Here is a 25,295-nt window from a genome sequence, read left to right on the forward strand (position 1 = left end):
TGGGATAGAGCGTTTTTGAAACAAGTTCTGAAATAGGGCGTTATTCCAAAATTTTCTGGGATAGGACGTTTTCGAAACGGCGGCAGAGATACGGCGATATTCCACTCAGCAGTCCAAAAATCAGATTATTACAAAGTTTTTGGCACGAATTTCTTTGGTGAAAATTTGAAAAACTTATACAGAGTGTACTATACGCTTAATTTTCAACGTACTTAAAAACCTTAATTTTAGGTCATTGTGAGCAACTTAAAGAACATAGTCAAATGCAGGCAAATAAAAAAGTGGTAGATTTAAAAAAAAAATTGTTAGGAGTGGTAGATCCGGATTTTAGCCTAAATAGTGGTAGATCTACCACTATAGTGGTAGAGTGACAACACTGGAGCTGCAACTGAAAGAATTGAGAATCAGTTTTGTGAATACTATTTTCATTTCTATTTGCAAAGCGAAGTTAAAAACTATAAATTAAATAAATTATAAAAAATAAAATTTGGTGAAAGTGCGTTTAATAAAACAAAATAATAAAGTATATAATGTTTAATGTGTGCCAGCATATTTGATGTAAGCCCAATTGACGTTCGGTTAGTAAGTGCCACCGTGGTGTGATGGTAGCGTGCTCCGCCTGCCACACCCTGCCCTGGGTCGCACCGCGGGTAAAGCAACATCAAAATTTTAGAAATAAGGTTTTTCAATTTGAAGAAAATTTTTAAGTTTTAAGCTCATGAATTCTTAATTTAATTGTTTGTTAAACAATAATAAAGGTTTGAAACTTAAGATAAACTATAAAATTTGCTTAAAAATTGGCTGTAACATAGATACATATCGTTAGCTTAATTTACGAAAAAGCTAACAAACACATTCACCACATGCAGAAATTGATTTTTATAAGTAGCGTAATTTCCTTGCTGTTGGTTGTAACACTTTCACATTTTACCTGGGGTATATTTTAAAGCCAGTTACGAAAAATCTGTTGATTGTGAATTAAGCTAACGATATATTTTAATGAAAAGCTAGGCTTCGATTTGTATTTTCACTACACTAATATATTTTATAACAAAAAATTAAATTTTAAATTAATTTAAACGTAAAAAATAAAAATAATAAAAACTAAAAATATTTTCAGTTAAAAAAATAACTGATATTTTCAAAGCGAAAAGACTATAGTCCAGTCATTTTAGTAGCTTCACCTCGGAATTCGAGATACCCAGCTTAAACTTTTATTTTGACATCCTCGATCTTGCCTCAAAACCTACATATTGTAAGGTGTCCGCACCTGTCAAAAATTGAGGTCAGTGTCACAAAATCGATTTTTGGAAATTTTTTGCAAATATATCGTTTACTTTGGGGTTTTGGGGTTTACGCTATTTGTATTTATTGTCAATATTATAGAAGACAAAATTCTCCAACTTTTGTCTGAAACGTTTTATAAACAGTTTTATTTAGCGGCTGCACGGCCGTTGTGAACGAATTTTGTAATTGAAATTTATGTAACTTCCCGATAAGCCACAAGCTTGAAACTTGGAATATAGTTCAGAACCCGATGACAATGCAATAATAAGAGAAAAAAAACTCCGATAGGTGGCGCATGGATCGAAATATTTCAAAAAATCGTATTTGTGGCCGATTTGGTTCATATTTGGAACACGAACAGAAAGCGGCCTGTGAAAAAATGGACGCTAGGTGGCGCAAGGTTCGAGATATTAAAAAAATCGTATTTGTGGTCCGATTTGGCTCATATTTGGAACACATAATAAATAAATGAATAGAAAGCGGCCTGTGAAAAAATCGACGCTAGGTGGCGCAAGGATCGATATATTCAAGAAAATCGTATTTGTGGTCCGACTTGGCTAATATTTGGAACAAATATTACATACAGAAATGACATCAAAATATTTTGTAGTTCGAGGAGGGACAAGCATACGTGGCGCAGAGTCCAGTAAAGTCTTTGGAAGGATTATGTATTGAGGACTTAGATTGTAACAAATTGTCAGGAAAGAGTCCTTGTAATAATGAGTCACTAAATGAACTAAATAGAATGAGAAATAATAGGCAATTAAATAAAGACTAAAACCTAGAAAAAAAAAAAGTTTACGTTAAACGGTCTTATTGAAAACAATACTTGCATGAAGTAATAATAATACTAAAAGCTAGATAATAATTGGGTAGATACTAGTCATCACACTCCTCATCAATCTAGGGTGTTGATCAGACAATTAAATAAAAACGTTGGACGCGTAAAATTTCTATTGATAGTCATAAGTAAGACCAACTGAATCTTAATCAGGTTATGCTACGCCTTACATTTTTAGAAATTTACCTAGGACCTATCTAATTATTATCTAGCTTTTAGTGTTATTATTACTTCATATAAGTATTGTTTTCAATAAAACCGTTTAACTTAAAAATTGTTTTTTTAATTATTTTATTTATACATACGTTCAATTATTTTCGAGATAGAGGGTACTGAGCGCACGCTGTTTCACTATGGGGACCAAATTTTTAAAGCGGACCACCTTAAACAATATTTACTTGGATAACTCAAATAGTTACTTGTTTCATAAAGGGTGAAATATTAGCATTTTCCATATACTTTGTTTTTAAAAAAAAAAATTTCATACTGTTATTTCTTCTATTGATCATAGCTTCTGAACTGGTAAAGATATTTTAACAATTTTTGACGTAATTAAATCGTAGAACTCTATACTTTAAGCACAAACTTCTAAATTTTTGGTAGAGGAACTATTTCTAGTACTTAGCAGTTTTTCCTACAAAATTTTTGAAAAAATATTCATGGAATCAACCTTTCGCAAAAATTTAACATTGCTTATCTTATCCAAAAATCTTTTTTACATCGATTTCAAAAATAAAATTTTAGTAGGCTTTCTTGCTGTAGAAATAACAAGAGATTTTCCAATGCCACCTGAAACATTGCCACTAGAAGGTTCAGAAGTTATGATGATAATTCCACTCTTTAAATGCGCAATTTTTTGCGAAATATGAAGTTTTTAAAAACAAAGTATAAGGAAAATGCTAATATTTGACACGCTATGACGCAAGATAACTTTTTGACTTTTCCAAGTAAAAATTATTTTAGGTAGTATCTGCACAGTGAAACACCACGTATATCTCGAATACTGTATAAAAACCATGTAGACAAAAGTTGTAGAAAATTTGTCTTCTGTAAATGAGATATTTAAAAAAAATGTGAAAAAAAAACCGATTTTTGTGCCCTCTGAACGAGTTAACGTATTTTAACCATTTTTGTATGAGGTCAAAACCTTTCGGTTTCTGTTAACTTTTAAATTTCCCAAATATAAGATTTCATTTCATTTCATATCAATAATCATTATTGGGATTTTGTCATACAATTGACACATACAAATTGTGCGCACATTTACAGAAAAAAATAATGCGTTAAGTTTCGGCGCGGTTTTTCTCTTTGGGTCCACGTTCGACAATACCAAAACAAACCACCGCTGCTATTAAAATCACGATCAGTATACCCATTTGAATATATAAACTGACGAATCTTGAATATAAATATGACAGAGCGCATGCCAAACACTGAAAGAATAAAGGATAAAAAATATTCGTATGAAGATGTAGTGTTATAGAGATTATTACAAAAAAAAAAAAAAAATATGCAGAAAACGATTTTTAATGAAAGCTTTAATTACTTAAGAAAAGCCTTAAAACTTCCAGAACTTGAATGAAATTCAGAACAGCTCAATTTTTTTTTCTTGTTCATCAAACATTTCTTTCAGAAAATATCAGGGCCCGTATCGTATTATACGATCCATGATTGAACTTTTTTTTTAAATCACAATAGCTCTCAAATGGTGATTCCTTTGAATTGCATATGTTTACTAGTATCATACGTACTCATTAGATGCATGTTATTCTAATATTTTTATAAATTGTTTGACAGATTCATATTTACGAGCCGGACCCGTGCGCATCTTGCGCAACCAATATAAACGTCTCTTATCAAATATCAACATAAATCAGCTGTTCTATCAGTGAATTAATACTTACAGCTTGCGCTGCCATCTGGCGTATGGGAGCAACTACCGGTAGTGCAGTGCAAATATTCACAATGGTGCCATAGTACAAATAGATTTCTTTGTGTGCTCACAATCGTTTATTTTTAACAAATTATTTTAATAAAATATAGCTAAACAAAAACACTACGATCAAAATTGCCCAAAGCTCACTAATAGCCCGAATCTCCACCTTTACAACCAAAACTTTATTTATAGATTTGGATTCCAAATAAGAGCGAAAAAGGGGCCCGTACATAAAAACAGCAATTAAAAATAATATATATGATCATTTGAGTGGAATTGGTTTTTCATCCGTGATCGTAAAACACGATACGGGCCCATATTTGTTCCAGCAAAACAAATTCATTTCAAAAAAGCTTGAACTCATTTTACCAAAGCTTAAACCTATTTCTGAATAGTTTAGTTTCATTTCAGAAAAGCTTTTAAATGACTTAACAAAAGCTTTCATGTATTTCAGCAAATCTCAAAAATAATTCAGAAAAACTTAGATAAAATTCAGTAAAAAGGAAAGCTTAAATGAATTATCGACCGTAAAACGGGACTTGTATTAAGAATTATTGAAAGCGAAACTTATTACCATATTCGCAAAAGTAAAGTAAAAGAAAGAAAAGGGCCGCATAAACGGGGCTTATTCTTTTTTAATCAGAGAAAGACATACCGGATCGTTCAATAACCACTTCTGAACTATTCTAAAATAATTTCGACACTATTTCAAATCATTTTAGGACTGTTATAGAATCGCTGCGGGATTATTTTCCGAAAAATGTTTAGACAATTTCCGGAAAAAAATATGGAACCATTTCTTGATCACTTCAGGATTATTTAAGGTATGATTTCGGACCAGCTTCTGGATAATTTCGAAACCGATTTCGGACAATTACAGGATCAATTTAGGATTATTTTATGTGTCATTTTATTATAATAGAAAAAAAACGGTGAGTCCCGTTATAACTGCCCTATTTTTCTTTTACTTTACTTCTACGGATATGCCTATTTTATATTTTCGCTTTCATTCAAATCACAAACAAATTTCAGTAAAACAAAAACGTTTTCCAGAAACCTCAGGAGTATTTTTGAAAAGCTTAAATATAATTCAGGAAATGACAAATTACTCCAGGAAAGCTTGGAAAAGGGAAAGTGTTTTTATAAAAAGTGCGAAAAAATGGATTAGAAAAGCTTGAATTCAAAGATGAGCTTTTTTTTTTTTTAAATAATTACATCTATTTAGTTGAAATAATATATAACTAAGCTTGAATTGACTACAGAAGCGTAAATATTTTTCAGAAAATCCCGAAAATGTTTCAGAAAATCTAACCAAAATTGTTTTAAAAGAGTCTCATGTTTACTTTAAAATAAAAAAAAAATATTTTCAAAAAGCTTAAAAATGCCCATGGTTCAACTATATGGTTGGCTCATCTGTATAACAACAAAATACGTTAGTTCAGATTGTGAAAATCAGCGTGTTGGTGTTGACGAATGGAATGGAATGAAAAAATAAAACTTATCAGAAAATGTTGCCGTTGTGTTGGTTTCATTTTGAGTTTGCCATCTCCTTTTGGCAATCCCATCGACCATGCAATGAAAAAAATAAAATCAGCTGATGAGATAAACCGATCATATAAATGAGGCATGAAAATTCCGTAGAAGCTTTTTCTGATAAACAATTTTTTTATTTTTCTGAAATTTATTTGGTCATTTTAACATGCTGTTGGAAACGTTGTTGAGGGTGCGCTTACTGCTTTTAAAGATCAACATTACACTCAAAATTTTGCAAATTTTTCTCAATTATGATTGTTATTATTATTGATTTTGACTTACCTGAAAGAATTTATAAATCGCGAAACCAGCGGTTGACTCTGCCATAAATGAACCCGCCAACATACTATAGATATGTACGGTATAAAATGATGCACCAAAACCGTAGAAAAAACTGCAAGTCATTGCCACACTTAAATTGGGCGGATGGATTACGGAACTTTCATTGCTTTGACCAAATGTAGCTGAATTTGGTACATTGAGGAAGATAAGAATGAAAGCCAACAGATGAAAAACGCCAGCCATGTACATGAAAACGTCACGACCCCAGCGTATGGTTAAATCACCTAAAACGGCAAAGATTGCTGCGCCTAAAAACCCGCCACAACCTTTGAAAATATAACCCAAATTTAATACTTCTGACGATTCCATATCCAAGCCTTTTGTATCCGACAATGCAGGACCATAAACACCACTATAGAAAGCTTGTACGACCCCTGTGAAATATTAATAGATTGTATACTAACGAAAAAAAATGCAAAATATTATATTTAAGCATAAATCAGTTTTAATTAGGCGCCAAAAATAATTACACCCTAGCCGATGGGAGAAAATCAACCTACGTTTGGTATCCGTCACCAAGTTAGCCCTCCGAATAAATTTTTTATCTCTTCCCCATTCTTCAGCCGATCCAAAGGTCAGTTATTTATTCATCAACTCATGAGTTACCGACCTCTTGGATATTTGAACATCGGTTTATCAATCAACGATCTACGTCCACGAGTAATGTTGGCATCTATCCTATCAAGTGAAGCGGAGTCGGTTTTTGATACCAACACTGATATTTTTTACCTCCGTCATTGCCACAATCGGGAGGCGGAAGGGGAACAACATAGTCCGTAAGTGGGCCGAAGGTTTTGGGGAGTATTATCGATGATGGCGCTCCTTTGCCTGTTATTGATATGGTAGGTTCTGGAAATTAGCACCACTAAGGTACTAGCCCGACCAATTAAGTAACGATTTGATATGACCAAGATCGTTATACCGCCTAAGCGATTTTGACCAATTCGTCACGCCAGTTAACCCTGTTTCACGATAACTGACACCGATTGGGGGCACATGTTGAGGTCAAGTCTTCCTCATCTGCTGTCAAAATATGGTGTCGAGTGGCATACTTTCTTGGCCGGAACGTTTACGTCCATTCGCATAACATAACCTAGCCAGCGAAGCCTTTGCGCAAATACAGCATTATATATCCTTCCATACTCGCCGTCGGCGTCATCGAGAGGGCGATACATTTTCTCTTAAACACTTCAAGATCCATCTCACCTTCTCTAGACAAACACGACTTGTGGAGCGTGATTTTTGTTCGGAGAGAGAGGTCTTTAGAATACAACCCAGTAGTTTGATGCATAATTTTAACCTCGAACATGGTAAATGGGGAGCGTAGGCTCGGGTAAATATTACACAGGCCGACAGCATCTCAAACCCAGAAACCAGACTATATATTTTCGAACGATTTTGATGCGATGAATCGAAATCTGGCCTCAAAATTGCTCTATCAGATTTGGTTTTCGAGATATCCTAACCTAAAAGAGCAAAAAACACCGTTGTTGCCCAAATTTGAGGTTATGTAGCCTTGCAGATGTTTTCTTTCACCAAAATTAAAGGATGGCGTCTTTAAATACAAGTCTTCTTCTTTCAAATATCAACTACTGATTAATAATTGTGCCAGATATATCTATCTTAAACGGAAATATGATCATATTTCGAACTTCTCAAAAACTATTCTTGAATGCAGTTTATCAGCATTCTTTGACCGTCGTTTACTAATATTTATACATAAGATTATCTTTTCTCGTACGCCGGAATGCCTTTTTGTAAAACTTACTTTCGCACAATCATCCCGTACTTGCAATCTAATTGTACCGTATTTTAAGTATTCAGTAACATCGAGAATGTTTTTCGTTAGGGCTGTGCAGTTGTGGAATGCTTTGCCTAATAAAGTAAAATTAGAATCAAATCCTAAGTGCTTCAAATTAGCTGTACATCGCACCCTTTGTTCTTGAACATTCTTTTGTATTTTACTTTTTCTTTTTCTTTTTTACTTACCTCCATGGAACATATGCTGTATGGTTTGAATGTTACTTCTATTTTTGTTTCTAGCTTTTAAACTTACTTTGTACTAGTAATAAGAATAATAGCAAATATGGCACTGTAAAAGACTATGTCTTATATGTGTATTTTAAATAAATAAATAAATAAATGGTGAAAGAAAACATCTGCAAGGCTACATAACCTCAAATATGGGCAACAACGGTGTTTTTTGCTTTTTAAGGTTAGGATATCTCGAAAACCAGAGCTGATAGAGCAATTCTGAGGCCAGATTTAGATTCAGCGCATCATAAACCTTCGGAAATATATAGTCTGGTTTCTGGGTCTGAATGTTGATTAAAGTTTGTCGGCCTGTGTTATTGATGCGGATCGCTTCTGCTATAGCTATAGCCCGATCATTCTATGCACATGCCCTGAAATCATAGTTTTTAAAATGCTGACCGTTCTCCTCGTCAGAAAACAGTTCTCATCCGAAGCTTTTTGCCTCCTTTTTTCAATGGTAGCAGTTTCTAGTAGAAACTTTCTACATGGTACAACCCAGGATTTGGATTCTAGTCGCCGCCTACTACGAGCACGCTCAACTGCGGATATAGTCTAATTTGGCAATCAAGCACAAAACGGCACATACCTGTATATATGAAAATGACCGTTAGCAATATCATATCTCGTTCAAGCAAAAGGAGTATATTATCCTTGACTGCAATAAAAACAGCAGCGCATGTCATGCTATTCGACTCATCAATCGCTTGATTGCTTGGTGGTAAACGCAAAAAGAATAACATTGCCAGGCCAATTAAGCATATAAATGTTAATATTGATATAATTATATATCGATCGGTGTCCTCGAAGTCCGCATCGTCCGTGTATTGAAAATACATTAGAGTGGCACAAATCAAGTAGCTTGCTTGTTGGGCCATCAGGAATATGCCAGAATTCCGCGTTGCGCTAGTTAATCCTTCGATTTCACTATTTCGCGCTATATAATTACCCTGCGTTATATAAATGATAGCTGAGCCGGCTCCAAGTGTTATATTTATGATATATAAAAGCCATTCGACGGGATAGAGGAAGAGTACTATAAATATTCTGAAATTAATTCAAAGATGATAATGACGCAGGTTAAGTTTAAAAGAAAAAAATTGGTTATATCGCTGCTTACACATATGTAGTGGTGCCAGCAATTAGCGCCCACTTTGTGCCCACCACCACAACAAATGCTGGCACGAACCAACAAGCTGCCGCAAAAACGAAATAATAAATTCCCAAACTTGCAAAGCCGCCTTTAATAGTAAGTTGCGCTTGCTCGGTTATTTTTTTCTGTAAAAAAAAAAAACACAAATTTTGTAGCACGTTGGATAAATAATAGAGTGGACATTTACCTGAAGATCGCCAGTAGTTTGAAATGCAAAGAAAATTAAAAAAAATGCAGCGCTTACAAACAAAATATTTACTAATTTTGAATCCAACGAAATCATGTTTGATGTAAACAGTACAAAGACAATGTTTACGGAATTGAGAATGATACAAAAACACAAGAATGAAACACTTCAAATTATGTTCGAAATTTTCTTTGATATGAAAGCGAAAACGTATGTTGCTTTAATATAAAGATTAGTTTGATATATGTACATATTATATATTTAAATAAAATTTTAGCAGACTTTCTATTAAGGAATCCGGATTTCGAAAATTTTGAAAATGGGAGAGCGCAGGGAAGAGCGTGCAGATTCCAAAAATACCCCCCACTCTACTCACACATGTAGACAAACGTCTCGATGCTATTCGCATAAAAACCGGCGGAGGAGGACGATGTGGTGAAATACGCATTCCATAAGGGTCTAGAACGCACATACGAGCGCTACTTCCACCATGATATAAAAGCTGTGCTTGCCGACTTTATCGGTACTTAGGCTGATAGACCGCGCCGGTGCTCGAAGCATGGTTGTTGTTGTTGTTGTTGTAGCAGTGCTTCGCCCCATCCAATAGGTGCGACCGATCACAAATTGTCACCAATCGCCTCTAACGGGAGTCCAAGGAAACTTGCTGTTTCAACAGGGAAGGCCCATAATGAGAGGCGTATTAGAGGCGTTGGTTCCACATTACAATTAAAGAGATGGTTGGTGTCATGTGGGGACACATTTCAAGCAGGGCATACATTTTGGATGTCGTGGTTGATTTTGGATAGGTAAGAATTTAGCCTGTTACAGTATCCAGATCGAGCTAGAGTGACTCGCGTTTCCCTGGGGAGTATGCGTTCCTCTTCCACAAGTTTAGGGTACTGTTCTTTGAGTACTGAATTCACCGGGCAATTCCTTGCATAAAGATCCGACGCCTGTTTGTGGAGTTCACTGAGGACCCTCGTGTCTTTTTTGGCTTCATACGGCTGAGTTCTCAGGTGCCGTATTTCCTCATAATGCTTACGGAGATGACACCTTAAGCCCCTGGGCGGTGTTGGCTCATCAATCAGATGTCTGTTGGCGCGCCCAGGTTTCTGGGTATGGAACAGGAACTGTTTGGTTAGCATCTCATTTCTCTCCCTGATGGGGAGTATTATCGCCTCAATATGTAGATGGTGTTCTGCGGACATAAGAAGACAGCCCGTGGCGGTTCTGAGAGCAGTATTTTGGCAGGCCTGCAGCTTCTTCCAGTGAGTAATTTTTAGGCTTGGCGACCATGTAATCGGCTGGCCAATTGCTTTGTATGTGGTAATGAGCTTTTCTTTGTATTTTCCCCAAGTACTGCCAGCAAGGGATTTGAGGATTTTATTACGGCTCGGGATTTTCGGTACAATTGCGGCTGCATGCTCACCAAAATGTAGATCCTGATCAAACGTCACACCCAAGATTTTGGGGTGTAGGACAGTCGGCAGCGTAGTGCCATCGACGTGGATGTTCAAAATGGTCGACATTTGGGACGTCCATGTTGTAAATAAGGTCGCGGAGGATTTAGTCGGTACTAATGCCAGGTTTCGTGAGGCGAAAAAACTGGAGAGATTAGGGAGGTAGCCGTTTATTCTGTTGCAAAGCTAATCGATCTGTGGGCCTGGGCCTGTGGCCATTATTGTGCAGTCATCGGCGTAGGAAACGATAGCAACTCCTTCTGGTGGCGAAATTAGCTTGGATATGTAGAAATTAAACAGAAGTGGGGATAGGACACCACCCTGTGGCACCCCTTGTTTAATTCTTCTTGGTTTTGATGTTTCGTTTCTAAATTGCACCGGTGCCTGCCGACCACCCAGATAATTTGGGGTCCACCTTTTAAGACATGGGGAAGGGTAGACCCTTCCAGGTCTTGCAGTAACGTGCCATGGTTGCTTTTTATAGGTCTAGCGCAACGAGAACTGTTTATGGTGGGGGTTTTGATTTAAACCGCAATTTATCTGGGTGCTAATGGCATTTAGCGCGGTGGTGGTGAATTTATGTTTATATGTGCGTGTCTGTTGGCCCTCCGTCTATCTTTGTCGACCGTAGAATGCATTATGTATTGTCGGCAGAAGGCGCTCGCGCATTTTTTCGCATCCGACAGCACTTTATCGCCAAAGGCGATGGAAACTTTGTCATTGTGCCTAGACGGATTCGATAGGGACTTTAAGGTGGACCAAAGTTTACCTACACCGGCAGAGAGGTTACAACCGCTTAGGTGCTCCTCCCATTTCGCCCGCTTGTGTTCATCCACAAGCAATCTGATGCGTTGGTTTATATCCCTTCTTTGGGGTCGCCGGGATCGAGCTGTCTTATAAAGTCACGTTCTCTCGCTAAATTTGCGGCCTCCGCCGGAAAGTGGGGCCGAATTTCGGGAATTCTATCGGCGGGAATGAAACGAGCCGAGGCGGATTCAATGACCTTGCGGAAAGTACGCTCCCCTTGGCGTGCATCAGTCGGGATAGGGAGGGCAGCAAAGCGGTTGTCTGTAAAGGATTTGTATTCGTCCCACTTTCCTTTTTTAAAGTTTATGAAAGTGCGTTTTTCTGTGACGATGAAGTCGGCAGTACGCTCGAGCAAAATATGTATACACAGGTGGTCGGATGCCAATGTTACCATCGGCTGCCAGTTGGCGCAGTTTACGAGTTCTGCGCTCACGATTGATATATCCGGCGAACTCTGACAGCTTCCTACCATACGTGTAGGGGTGTCTCCGTTTATTGTGCAGAACGTCGTTTCTTCAATTAAATCCGCCAACATCTCACTCCTACTGTCCGCCCGCAAGTGTGAATGCCATAGATCGTGATGGGCATTGAAATCGCCTAAGATAATACGATTGTTGCCAGTGAGTAAGGCGCTGATATTAGGGCGGTATCCACTGGGGCAACAGGTGGCAGGAGGGATGTAGATGTGGATGATTTCTAGGTTTGCATCGCCTGACCGGACAGATAAGCCTTGACGTTCTAAGACACTGTCCCTGCGGCCGATGTCGGGATCAAATATATGATATTGCACAGAGTGGTGTATGATAAACGCGAGGCCGCCTCCATTTCCGCTCTCGCGATCTTTTCTGTGGACATTATACCCAGAACAGGTCTGCAGAGCAGATCTTGCTGTGAGTTTAGTCTCTTGAATCGCAGCAATGCGGATGTTGTGCCGCTTCATGAAATCGACTATGTCCGTGATCTTCCCAGTTAATCCATTACAGTTGTGGAAGGCTAGGACGCAACTGCTGTTATTGTCCTGGGACTAGACGTCCTCGGGTAAGCATTGGGGTACCCGGTGTATTTGGTTATGCGGCCTCGCAACATGGCGCAATGAAACCCGTCGAGGGGTTGCCGTCGCGGAGACCAGAACATCTAGGAAAGTGACACCGTCCATGGCAGGAGCTGCATTGGGCGGACGTCGCAAACATATATATTCTGTGCTGGCAAACGGTGCAAAAGGAGGTAGGGACTAAGAGTCTGTTTCCCTGACCTACACAATTACTGCTGGAAAAGAGGGGCGGAGAAGACGGGGACAGGGGCTGATGCGCGGCATTGCTCTACTACGGAGATTGTAGGTATGAGTGGAAGCAGCCGTATGAGTTGGTGGCGCCGTGGGGCGCGAGCAGCTGCGGGGCTGCTGGAAGGTAGTGGGGGCGCTAAGGCGTAGACTACGGGACGCCCTAGGGCGTGAACAGCAAGGAGCCACAAAAGATTAATAGAAGTTATGTGGACGTCTGGTTTTGGGATCTAGCCCAGAACAACCTGTCCGATGCAACCATCCCTTACACGAGACACACTGACAAAAATATAACCGTCCAAAAAAGATTCTTTTCCGGCAAAGGCAGCAAAACCATTTCTCAGGACCGGGGTCAGGAGACGGACCCGGATTGGTTTCGATACCTTCCCGGAGCAAGAGAATATGGAGCAGTCCCGCTGCAAGGAGCTGCTGGGAGGATGACAATTTGTAGGAGGGACGCATCAAATTAAATGGGGTTACACCGAAATCACAGTCCTTGGTCGGGAAAAATCCCGAGTCGCTCCGGTACATAGAACCGACTGCCTTGGGAAGCGATCGTATGTCCGTCTCCTGGTTCTAGGCTACCTTTCCACGAATTTTCAGCCAAATCGGTTCATCCGTTCTTGAGTTATAAATAGTGCAACTAACACCACTTTCTTTTATATACATACATATTATAGAGTTATCCTGGTCCACATATTGGTCGATATCTCAGAAACGTTTCTAAATCTATGCTCCAAATTTCATCTCAATCGGTTCAGCCGTTCTCGAGCTTTGCGGTTCAGAAAAAAACGGCTTTCAAAATATATATTAGTATAGAAGTATAGGGGGTATTCCATCCCATTTCGACCAATTTAGAATTGGCTGAAAGTTTTTCTTCTGTTTCTAGCTTACCAAAGACGTTTTTCAGAAGTTTTTCAAATTTTTTCATCCAACTCAAAAAAAGTTATGAATTTAAAAAAAAACACCGTTTTGGTTTTCAAAATGCTATAACTTTTTCAAAAATTGACCGTGTGGGATCTTTTTTTTTTTAATTTGTTTTTAAATGTACTTTTCGGAAAAAATTCAAAAAAATTTAAAAAATTTTTTTTTTTTTTGTTATTTTTCAGTGTTTCGAGATTTTTCGAATTTCGCCCTTTATTTCTTTCTCACTTCAATCAATTCTGCAATCACCCCCACTAATCCCGGAGTGGGCCGAGAATTTTTTTTTTTTTTAATTGAAAAAAAAAAACTTTAAAATTTTTTTTGTATTTTTTCCGAAAAGTACATTTATAAAAATATTTAAAAAAAAATGATCCCAAACGGTCAATTTTTGAAAAAGTTATAGCGTTTTGAAAAAAACACCGTTTTTTTCAAAATATTTAAAACTTATTTTGAGTTGCAAAACGGTGTTTTTTCAAAATGCTATAACTTTTTCAAAAATTGACCGTTTGGGATCATTCTTTTTTTTTTAGTTTAAAAAGTTATAGCATTTTGAAAACAAAAACGGTGTTTTTTTTTAAATTCATAACTTTTTTTGAGTTGGATGAAAAAATTTGAAAAACTTCTGAAAAACATCTTTCGTAAGATAGAAAAAGAAGAAAAACTTTCAGCCAATTCTAAAGGGGTCGGGTTCAAAATTGGTCGAAATGGGATGGAATACCCCATAGATTACATATATGAGCGCATCAACAAAAAATTGCGTTTGCTGGAAACATCCAATTTGTACGCTTACTTTTACTTCACACTGTTCACGAAACGTCATAAATAAAAACACGCCACGCAACCCTGGAAAACGTTCTCCTGTTGTAACTGTCATTTCCTTTGTTGTGTTCCTCTTCTAATTTTTCGATGATCATTATCCAATAAATACACCATATTAAGTAAAATTGTACAAGAGTATTTCTACAATTTGTTACTGCAATAGTACATTATAAAGAAAAAGTAATGTCCTCCTTTGGCCGTTTCGATATAGAAAAAGTAACAAAAATATTTCAAGAATGTTTATACGAAAGCGACGATGTATTATTGGCTGAATATTTGGAGGCTTACGAGGAAATCAATAAGTACATTCAATACTAGAGCTACTAAAGTTTTTGTTGGATAGCACTTATATTTTTTTTTAATCCAGATTCTTTCAATTAATGGGCACCGTTTTTGGATTTGTAAGTAGCGATGTACGTAGTAAAATCGATATACTCTGCGAGTATAGACGAAAGGAAGCAACTCGAGATCGGTTTGTTACCATAAAAGCAATGATAGAATATGAAAAAGATGAAGAACTTCTTAAGGATAATAGCTATGTGTCGGGTGCTAGAACACTTTTGAGATTACACAGAGGTTTGGGTAAGTAAATAAGTGGTGCAAACCGCAAAGTACAACAATTAGAAGTATTGCGGCTGCACACGTAATCAAAATGTTACAAGAATTCTATGCTGTTTTACGTATTTTTCGTTTTATGAGTTGGGTGTTTTGTATAAACAAATACATTTATCTTAGCGTAGATAAGATACCTTGATAACTGAGTCATACATACACTAGCATCAATATTATAGGAGTTTTAAATTACCATCGTTATATCTTCATCGCATTTACTTACAGAAGAGGCAATACCCAGTTTAGCCAGTCAGAGTATTTGTCCTCGGCTACAAGGGCCAATTTTTTTTTTTCGGAAAAATATCTATTGATTATGGGCCTAAGTGCACTGGTGCTCACACCGGTGGCTACTTGTTGTTGTTGTAGCAGTGCTTCGCCCCATCCAATAGGTGTGACCGATCACAAATTGTCATCAATATCCTCTAACGGGAGTCCAAGGAAACTTGCTGTTTCAACAGGGGTGGACCACAATGAGAGGGGTGTTAGAGGCGTTGGTTTCACATTACAATTAAAGAGATGGTTGGTGTCAAGCTGGGACACATTGCAAGCGGGGCATACATTTTGATTGTCGGGGTTGATTCTGAATAGGTAAGAGTTTAACCTGTTACAGTATCCAGATCGAATTTTAGCTAGAGTAACTCGTGTTTCCCTGGGGAGTGTGCGTTCCTCTTCCGCAAGTTATGGCTACTGTTCTTTGAGTACTGGATTCACCGGGTAATTCCCGGTATAAATGTCCGACGCGCGTTTGTGGAGTTCACTGAGGACCTGCTTGTGTTTTTTGGCTTCATATACCGGTTGCCACTCTAACCTATCTGTTGAATACATTACATTACTTTCTTTTACTGGAACAACAATTGGGCAGGTCGCCATATTGGTAGTAAATAGTCCCCGCTAGCGACCCACCACAGGTCTTTATGCCTTTCTGGTTTACAGCTCTTAATCTGGCTTCAAGCTTATCTTCGAAGGTAGAGACTTTAACGTCTAGTGAATGTAGTATCTTTCCTCAGTTTGATCGGCATAGCGTTATAAATTTAAAATTATTGATACAGACTTTTTATTATACATATGTATAAGAAAACTCTGCAGTATTAGGCCCACTTGCAGAACGGAAAGTTAAGTCTTTAACACAGAGTTAGCTTGACAAATTTTTTAAATTAACTCTGAGCTAAAAAATATAACTTGCCGTTATGCAAGTGGGCCGGCCTTAGATAACTATCTTTTTCTCAACTGAAGAAACAATATTTTTGACCATAATAAATTGTTTCTAAATTATCTTAGTAATTTTTTTTTTTTTTTTTTTTGTTACGTAATTTTTAAAATACTTTCGTTCTTTTGGCTACTGAATATTTTACATTTACACTTACACACGTATATACGCTATGTTTACGCGTAAAAAACGCTTATCGTCACTTAGATAATGCATAGGAGATCAATTTAGCGGCAACTAGCTACACAACATGTACCGAAAAGCGGGGACACAAACCTCTGTTGTATGGCTGTGTATAATCTATAGCTGAATAGATTGCGATGAATAGTGGACACACACAATTTTTAGAGGTGATACATAGAATTAGTGTGGAGGTGAAACATAGATACATACATATTTCTGTTGCATTTGAGTACAATGCGTATTGAAATTTAGTAGTACTAATTTCATTCGCATCAGCTTCAGCAGAGTAGATAAAGTTTGACGCTTAGCAGTCCATATAAAGTTTAAGCGTAAACGTCTATAGATGTAAAACAATAAACCAGGGATGCACCTTAACGTTAAGCTAATCGTTTATCAAAAAATTTCCACCGTTTCCGTTGAAATACTTCGAAATATTATCGATAAAGAAATTATCAAGATAAAATGTATCTCGTTTTTAACCGAAACGAAAAGCTTTCGTTAACGTTAAAAACGTTAACAAAAACGTGATACTTTATGTTTGAATTGTGCTGGCAATGCTATAGCCATGGTGAAGCCGTAAGATGGTAACAACGAGCGCACATACACACACAAACTCCATGTAATTTGTTTGTGTAATTCGTTGGTGGTAATGTCAAAAATACTCTGAGAAATGTTCGTACTGTCAAAATTCATGAGAAAAGTTGCAATCAGCTTGGCTAATGCTTTCACCTTTAATGACTCCGCCATCAATCAGCTTTGCCAGCATAGTTTGAAATTAATAATCAACATAACCGATTTGATTTCGTTTTTATATGGCAGAACACGAAACGAAATCATTTCGTTAATTTGACGTTCTTAACGTTAATAAACGAAACGAAATGGCTTTGTTTCGTTTATTAACGTTAATTATCGTAACGAAATGATATCGGTTCGTTGGTTAAGCATGCCTGCAATAAACACAGCTGAAATTGATTAAAAGAAATTTATTGGAAATTTTTTTAATTTATGAAATTTTATTTTGATAAAGTTTAATTCAATATTTTTAGTATATTTTTATTCGGTAAACAAATTTTACAAAATTTTGACTACTTAATTTTTTCGAGTATTCGAGGAAATGAAAATCTCGAAAAGTTATTAAAATTAAATATTTTTTTCTCAATTAAAGCAGGACCGAAAACCAATTTCACTCAAACTATAAACGTGAATCTGTCAAAATATAGTTAAAATACATATGTAGTTAATCCCAACCACCATTTCAAAGTTAATGTGATTTGAAAAATTAATTAGAATTATTCGAAGCGAATCGAAATTTCTTATTTCCTCCCTTATGCATTTATTTACCCTAGTCGGCTCAATCAATTCCTCTATCTCTTTAATTGTTCTGTAACGCTTCCCGCTTTTCCTCTTGCTCTTATTCAAATCGAACTCTCACTAATACTCTTAATCTTGTCCTTAATCTAATCTTCCTGTTAACGTCTTTTTACTACTTTGTCTGAAACCATTACCCTTATTCTTTTATTTGCCAACAGGTAAATCTATAAGCTCTGATTTGTCGTTAAACCTCTGCCTCCATGTATTTCCAGCCACTTATTTCCTTGTTCTGACAATGTGATACCCTGAAGATGCAGCCATTCAATTCCGTTTAATAAAACTTTTCCAAAGGAAAGGCATAAATGTCCTTTAGGGTTAAATTTGGCCCAAGACTCAAAATATTTTCAGATCTCAATTCGGAATATACTATTCGATTTTAATTATTTTAAATTTTTTTTTATAACTTCTAGAATTTATATACGAGTTCCTAAGACGTTTGTCAGAATTAAATGAATGTGATAAGACACACGCTTGCTGTAAAAGTGCATACAATGATACTCTAGCAAAACATCATCCATGGGTGGTGCGTAAGGGAGCTGTTGTTGCTATGTATGCACTGCCAACACAAGGTGAACTACTTAAACGTGTATGTTTAAATGTATCGCGTGCAACGGATGTACTACCGGAAATGCTCAAACAAACAAAATGTGTATACGATCGCATTGAACTTATTTATACTATGCATGATTTGCATGGATTGCCATAAAGTGTGATGCTTTAACGGGCTTTAAAAAAGTGAAAAGAAAAAACAATTGTTTTCAATTAGAGCATTCCAAGTGAAGCCGAGAAACGCTAAGTATTATGCAAACATTTTTTTCTAAGAGTATTCCCTATCTGGGCACAAGGATTTTAATCAAAAATAGTTACATATTTATTTGAATGCATTATGTTCAAGCATTACATGCCAACCTAATATAAACGCACGCAAGTCATTTTCTGTCAAAAATGTCTCATGCACATACAACTTGTATGAGAGCAACCCACATTAAATTTGCTGCGTGAAAACCTAACTCGATTTCCAATTTTTGTTCTGCGTGACATTTAGATTTGACGTTTGCACACATGCTTTACATTTTCGCAACGCATGCTTATTTGGGTTCGGGCAAAAAACGCCGGTTGTTTGCGTGCGCAAAAAAAACGCAGTGCGGTTTTATTAGGTTGGCATGTAACTTCTGCCAATTAATTTCGTTTTTATTTATTCCCTGTGGATAATTGCCTTTATTTAAATAGTGTTTAAGTGCAATGTTTAAACTATGTAGTAAACAAATTCATATCTTAAATTATTATATTTATTAATAGCAGCAACAATGTAATAAAACTTAGTTTATCATAATAAGATTTTTAAGCTAATAAGGCGTTTTCTTGTCAGACTTTTTGCGTTTTTGTTTTAATTCACTAGAACTATAGGCTAATGCTGGTGATTTATGAACATGATTTGACTTAGTCCAAAGTGTAACAATACCGTTCTCGCCGCCAGTTACCAAAATGTCGTTCTGTAAATTAAATTTATTAATATTTATTTAAAAATATATATCAATATTTAAATAAAAATTACCTTTTTATCAAATATGCTTGAGCGCACAATTTGTTTGTTACCGTTAAAATCGTACATTGGCAACAAATTGTTATTGAAACGTAACGCACGCATCACTTCGCTGCAAACAAAAAGCATATTGTTACGAATATTAGCAAAACTGAGGAGTGCTGCCATCTCCAGGCCGATGCTAAGCAGTGACGTGAATTCACATCAATAATTCAATCATTATGTATCTACATAAACGAATCAATAATTGCGTCTACACATATGTACACATTCCGACGAGCAACATTCACATAGCAGGCCGCGAGAGATGAGATGTCACACACCGATGAATTTACTTATACGCTTATGTGTGTGCGGGAGACTGTAAACTACAAACACATGCATATATCTTATCTGAGTTGTCACAAGAGAGAGCAATAATTTGTGCACGTAGTTGTGGCTGGCGATTTTGTAGGCGAAACAACTAGTAAGTTCTGGAAATCGAAGAGCCTAGAAGTATGCAGCGTAAACTATAAAAGCGGGACAAGCGAGTAAGAAGTAATTCAGTTTGATTTGAATTGTCAAGCAGTTACGAGTAAGACGATATCTAGCGAGCAATAGCACTATTATTTTGAAAGTCAGTTTCCTTTAAGATATCAGTTTGGTTATTAAGCTATTCGTTGCACAGTTTGAGTGTTATTGTGAAGTATTTTAATAAAGGCCATTTTTCCGTTATTCAATATTGGAGTTATTTATTCAACAGTTTAGCGATACGATCCTAGCAAGAGGGCAAATAAGAGGATTTGCAAGTAAAAATCGTTACAATTGGTGTCAGAAGAGGAATTGTTGAATAAATTCCGGAGGACAACAAGGACATGGCAAAGTTCAGTGAATTGAAGATCCAGCAACTAAAGAAGGAGTTGGAGAGCCGTGGATTGAATACAAGCGGCGTTAAACTTAAACTTCAGGCACGGCTACGAGAAGCAATGGAAGCGGAAGGAATTGATGTGGAAGAGTATGACTTTCATCTTGATGGCGAGGAAGTAACAAAAATTGAAGAGAAAAACGAAACATCGCAGACAGTTACGAGCACAGATTTGAACATGATTTTGGCTGCAATATCTGCTCAAACATCGACAGTGGCTTCTCAACTGGAATCGCAAAAGACAGATATAACATCTCAATTGGCATCTCAGATGGAAGAACAGAAGACACGTATTGCAGAAATGTCGTCAGAAATAACATCGAAAATTGAAGCACAAGAAACGCGTATTTCACAAATTTCAGCACAGATATCATCTCACATCTCCACACAACTAGAAGAGCAGGAAGTCCGTATATCATCTAAACTGGAAGCGCATATGGAAGAAAAACTAACCCAGTTTCATGAAGGCTTCAGTGGTCGACAGGATAAAATCGAGGCCGAGGTGGATGCTTTGAGAGGACGTATCGAGCAGTTGCAACTAAATCGCCCAGCAGTTTCAACAAGTAATCCAAAGGTAAAGACACCATCCTTTGACGGTTCTGTTCCTTTTCAGGTCTTTAAGCTACAGTTTGAGAAGACCGCAGCAGTGAACCAATGGAATGCTGAAGATAAAGTTGCGGCTCTGTTCGTGGCACTGAAAGGGCCTGCCGCGGAAATCTTACAGACTATTCCAGAGTACGAACGGAACAGTTATGACGCATTGATGGCTGCTGTAGAACGGCGATACGGAAGCGAACACAGGAAACAGATATTTCAAATAGAATTGCAAAACCGCTACCAAAAAGCAAATGAGACATTGCAGGAGTTTGCTTCAGATATTGAAAGATTGGCTCATCTTGCAAATGCAGACGCACCCGTGGAATACACTGAAAGGGTAAAGATTCAGAGCTTTATAAATGGCATACGAGATGTGGAAACGAAGCGGGCTACATATGCGAATCCAAAACTAACATTTGCTGAAACGGTATCGCATGCTCTGATTCAGGAAACAGCGTCGCTTCTGTGTAAGCCAGTTTTCGAAGCACGCCGTGTGGAAGTAGAAAAGCCAGATTGGGTAGACACAATTTTGGAAGCACTGAAGGGATCTCAACAGAAGAATGCCGGAGTTATTAAATGTTTCAAGTGCGGCAACCCAGGTCACATTGCACGTCATTGCGATCTTGGTCCTAATAGTTCCAACAATGTGGGTGGCCGTAAACGCAAAGCTGGCGGAAATGAGCAAGAGCGTGTCAAATGTAAAGAACGGAAACTTGCCCCGGATGTTGAATGTCCTGTGATATCTGTGTCGCAGATTGGAAGGAAAGCAAGGAGTCTTACCATCAGAGGGAATGTGGATGGTAAAGAGCGTGTACTGACTGTAGATACGGGGGCATCTCATTCCTTGATTCGATCTGATTTGGTCTACAGGAGAGTAAAGTCATTACCTGGAGCAAGGTTGCGTACGGTAACAGGCGAGTATAACCAAGTTCAAGGCGAAGTGGTATTTGAGGTATTAATTGGAAAAGTCATGGTTCTACACAAATTCGTTGTGGCGGAGGTCGTTGATGAAGTCATATTGGGAGTGGACTTCTTGGTTGACCATGACGTCAGGATCGATATGCGGAGAAAAATTATGCGCTATAAGAACCAGGACATACCACTTAACTTTAGTTTGGAAAAAGGGTTCAGCAGTAATCGGGTACTGGTGGAAAAGACTCGACAAAGACCACGAAAGTCAAAGGCAAAGGTTGATAGATCGAATGGGCCAAATAAATTAAAATCAAAAGTACCTGCGAGAGAAACACTGGCATTGACAAAATCTAAAAGACGCAGGAAAACAAAGCAACGAATTTCCGAGAAAGAATGCGAGGGTAGTTTCAAGCCGGAGCGCACTACTGTTGTGAAATGTGGGAACGATACCGATTATGCAAAGCAAATCCGTCCAGCGCAAGCTCTACGAAGTGGTTCATTGACCAAACAACAGAGTGTGAAGGAACGGCCCAGGGTAACGAGCAGTAAGATGAAACACTGGCATGACAAGAACTTTAATTCGGAAGGTTTCTTGGCGGGAGATTTGGTACTGTTAAACAACCCTCACCGGCGGAAAGGTTTTCCAGCCAAATTACGGTGCAGTTGGGAAGGCCCGTACAAAGTTGTGAAGAAGATCAGTGATACCATCTACCGCATACAAACCACTGGGAAACCACGGATTAGAAGGGTGGTACATTCGGAGATGCTAGCGGCGTTTAGATTGGGAGATTTGTCTGATCGGGACGATCAGACTTAGGTGGAGGGCAGTGTTACGAATATTAGCAAAACTGAGGAGTGCTGCCATCTCCAGGCCGATGCTAAGCAGTGACGTGAATTCACATCAATAATTCAATCATTATGTATCTACATAAACGAATCAATAATTGCGTCTACACATATGTACACATTCCGACGAGCAACATTCACATAGCAGGCCGCGAGAGATGAGATGTCACACACCGATGAATTTACTTATACGCTTATGTGTGTGCGGGAGACTGTAAACTACAAACACATGCATATATCTTATCTGAGTTGTCACAAGAGAGAGCAATAATTTGTGCACGTAGTTGTGGCTGGCGATTTTGTAGGCGAAACAACTAGTAAGTTCTGGAAATCGAAGAGCCTAGAAGTATGCAGCGTAAACTATAAAAGCGGGACAAGCGAGTAAGAAGTAATTCAGTTTGATTTGAATTGTCAAGCAGTTACGAGTAAGACGATATCTAGCGAGCAATAGCACTATTATTTTGAAAGTCAGTTTCCTTTAAGATATCAGTTTGGTTATTAAGCTATTCGTTGCACAGTTTGAGTGTTATTGTGAAGTATTTTAATAAAGGCCATTTTTCCGTTATTCAATATTGGAGTTATTTATTCAACAGTTTAGCGATACGATCCTAGCAAGAGGGCAAATAAGAGGATTTGCAAGTAAAAATCGTTACAATATTAATGTTTGGAAAGGTATATGGAAACTAAAGTGCTCATACTAATATACGGAAACTAAATCAGTTACGTCGCGCGATCGACGTATTCATGTCAATTCTTAACGCTTACCCGGAAGCTATCGAATTTTTTTAGAGTATCCGTTCATTCTTCAAATTTGTTAGCAACCTTTTATTGTCACTCACCCTTTGTTATCGTTGGTGCCACTTAGCAAAAATATATCACCATTTTCCAAACTATGCGCATCAATTACATTACAATTCGCTTCGTTTATACGCTTCATTGCTGCTGTGATTTGAGAGCGATAGAATTTTGCTACTACATCTCCTTCTTCAGCGAAATAAACATAGAAATCATTTGTGTCTGTTATACAAGATATTATATCTTGTTCATATACATTTTTGTGCCTTTTTTAAATAAAAATTAATTAAAGTTCCAATATAAAAGCATACTGCATGTATGAACGAACCACTTTAGCTTTTGTACAGTACTTTCTGTATTAATTGTCGTCAAGAGCGCATCTTCCTCTGTAGTCTCTTTAATATCGTATATATTGATTAAGCCATCGGTAGATCCGGAACACAAGAGATCAGGATTCAATGCATGAAACTGTAACGCTGTAATATCACTTTCATGACATTCCAGATAACCTCCAACTTGTGCGCGTTTACGAACGTCGTAAAACAGTATATAAGCATTTCCATAGCTTACTTCAGTGCCAGTGCAAATAATACGCCCATTCGAGTTGCTTGCAAAGCAATTTATAGCTTTTCGTGCATTCATTTCCTTTGCACGACCAACATTGGATAAGCCCTGTGACAATTCAATACTTTCCTGAAAGCGTGCCAGTTCTTCTTGCATACGCAAATCAAATAGTCGTACAATACCCTGACTACTACCAATCAACAGACAATTAGGTGTTTCATCTAAAAATCGTACTCCACAGACACTCCCTAAAGTATTGCTTTCTTGTATTGCTGGTATATCTGAAAATGTTGAGAGTGTACTTCCAGCATTTATATCAAATATATGCACAGTATCGCTGGATAAACCGGCAGCAACACGTGTAAATCCACTAAAAGTATTTGTATGCATATTAAACAAGTTTTATAAGTTGGATATGATATTTCCTCACCTGTCAGCTGCCAAATCGAGTACATAATCATTTTTTAGTGAGACGGCTGATTCATTGCATATGCTCCATTTGATTTTAAAAACTGTATCTAGCTCATGTGCGCTACACGTGTCTCCATCAACAAATACTGGTATGTCATCGACGGACTCACTGCTGTTTGGAGACGGCATTGTTGTTTCTGGTATGTGGTTGTTGTGGATTTACTTTTAAAGATTTTTGGTTTTTAAATAGAATTATCGCTGTCTGCCGCTGGAAATTAAATTATTCTTTGTTTTGATTCTGTTTTCCTTGGATTGTCTGTGAAACTCAACAATTGACACAATCGATATTTTTTGTATTTCAGTACGACGGCTAATGTTATCGAATATGTCCTCACAAATGACAAGTTCCGACACAACTTCGATAGCGGTGCTTACAAAAACATTAAAGCGACTGTTACCCACGAACTTACATGCCAACCTAATATAGACGGACGCAAGTCATTTTCTGTCAAAAATGTCTCATGCACATACAACTTGTATGAGAGCCATAGTCCAGGTTTACATGTATGATATGTATGAGAAGGATCAATTCCTTTCTCTTTCTAACACATTGCAGTTTGACACTTCGGTCAGTGTCAAACTATTGTGGATCTCAGTGGAACCTGCGTGAGCATGCGTTTGACACTACACGAAGTGTCAAAATTACCGGGGTTTCTGTCGTTGGAAGTGACGGAGGGAAACAAAAAAAGGT

The 25,295-nt window shown here is 37.5% G+C and overlaps 3 protein-coding genes across 3 annotated transcripts; 1 reads left to right on the forward strand and 2 right to left on the reverse strand.

The window, feature by feature from the left end:
- Positions 1-3,411: 3,411 nt before the first annotated feature.
- Positions 3,412-9,406, reverse strand: LOC137246081 (UNC93-like protein MFSD11). Its single transcript, XM_067777178.1, has 5 exons — positions 9,311-9,406; positions 9,091-9,248; positions 8,560-9,017; positions 5,880-6,313; positions 3,412-3,561 (listed from the first exon to the last, which is right to left on the reverse strand). The coding sequence occupies exons 1-5, from the start codon at positions 9,404-9,406 to the stop codon at positions 3,412-3,414; spliced, it is 1,296 nt and encodes a 431-aa protein (XP_067633279.1).
- Positions 9,407-14,655: 5,249 nt separating this feature from the next.
- LOC137244910 (ceramide-1-phosphate transfer protein) lies at positions 14,656-19,342 on the forward strand. The gene is made up of 3 exons (XM_067774652.1): positions 14,656-14,901; positions 14,967-15,181; positions 18,383-19,342. The coding sequence occupies exons 1-3, from the start codon at positions 14,783-14,785 to the stop codon at positions 18,676-18,678; spliced, it is 630 nt and encodes a 209-aa protein (XP_067630753.1). The 5' UTR covers positions 14,656-14,782; the 3' UTR covers positions 18,679-19,342.
- Positions 18,816-24,959, reverse strand: LOC137244909 (WD repeat-containing protein 89). The gene is made up of 5 exons (XM_067774651.1): positions 24,564-24,959; positions 23,898-24,503; positions 23,614-23,835; positions 19,528-19,627; positions 18,816-19,465 (listed from the first exon to the last, which is right to left on the reverse strand). Exons 1-5 carry the CDS (start codon positions 24,731-24,733, stop codon positions 19,319-19,321), a joined length of 1,245 nt encoding a protein of 414 aa, XP_067630752.1. The 5' UTR covers positions 24,734-24,959; the 3' UTR covers positions 18,816-19,318.
- Between the last annotated feature and the right edge of the window lie 336 nt (positions 24,960-25,295).

This window comes from Eurosta solidaginis, chromosome 3, assembly GCF_040869045.1.
Source record: "Eurosta solidaginis isolate ZX-2024a chromosome 3, ASM4086904v1, whole genome shotgun sequence".
In the NCBI taxonomy this organism is placed as follows: domain Eukaryota; kingdom Metazoa; phylum Arthropoda; class Insecta; order Diptera; family Tephritidae; genus Eurosta; species Eurosta solidaginis.

What these genes read in the sequence shown, in the direction of transcription:
- LOC137246081 (XM_067777178.1), bottom strand. Translation starts at nt 9,406, where the DNA reads ATGATTTCGTTGGATTCAAAATTAGTAAATATTTTGTTTGTAAGCGCT. An exon ending in GCTGGCACCACTACATATGT is followed by an intron (nt 9,018 to 9,090) that starts GTAAGCAGCGAT and finishes AATTAATTTCAG; the next exon opens with AATATTTATAGTACTCTTCC. An exon ending in CGATTTATAAATTCTTTCAG is followed by an intron (nt 3,562 to 5,879) that starts GTAAGTCAAAAT and finishes TTATTCTTTCAG; the next exon opens with TGTTTGGCATGCGCTCTGTC.
- LOC137244910 (XM_067774652.1), top strand. Translation starts at nt 14,783, where the DNA reads ATGTCCTCCTTTGGCCGTTTCGATATAGAAAAAGTAACAAAAATATTT. An exon ending in GCTTACGAGGAAATCAATAA is followed by an intron (nt 14,902 to 14,966) that starts GTACATTCAATA and finishes TTTTTAATCCAG; the next exon opens with ATTCTTTCAATTAATGGGCA. An exon ending in GAGATTACACAGAGGTTTGG is followed by an intron (nt 15,182 to 18,382) that starts GTAAGTAAATAA and finishes TATAACTTCTAG; the next exon opens with AATTTATATACGAGTTCCTA.
- LOC137244909 (XM_067774651.1), bottom strand. Translation starts at nt 24,733, where the DNA reads ATGCCGTCTCCAAACAGCAGTGAGTCCGTCGATGACATACCAGTATTT. An exon ending in CTCGATTTGGCAGCTGACAG is followed by an intron (nt 24,504 to 24,563) that starts GTGAGGAAATAT and finishes AAATACTTTTAG; the next exon opens with TGGATTTACACGTGTTGCTG. An exon ending in GGCACCAACGATAACAAAGG is followed by an intron (nt 19,628 to 23,613) that starts GTGAGTGACAAT and finishes TTTTGTTTGCAG; the next exon opens with CGAAGTGATGCGTGCGTTAC.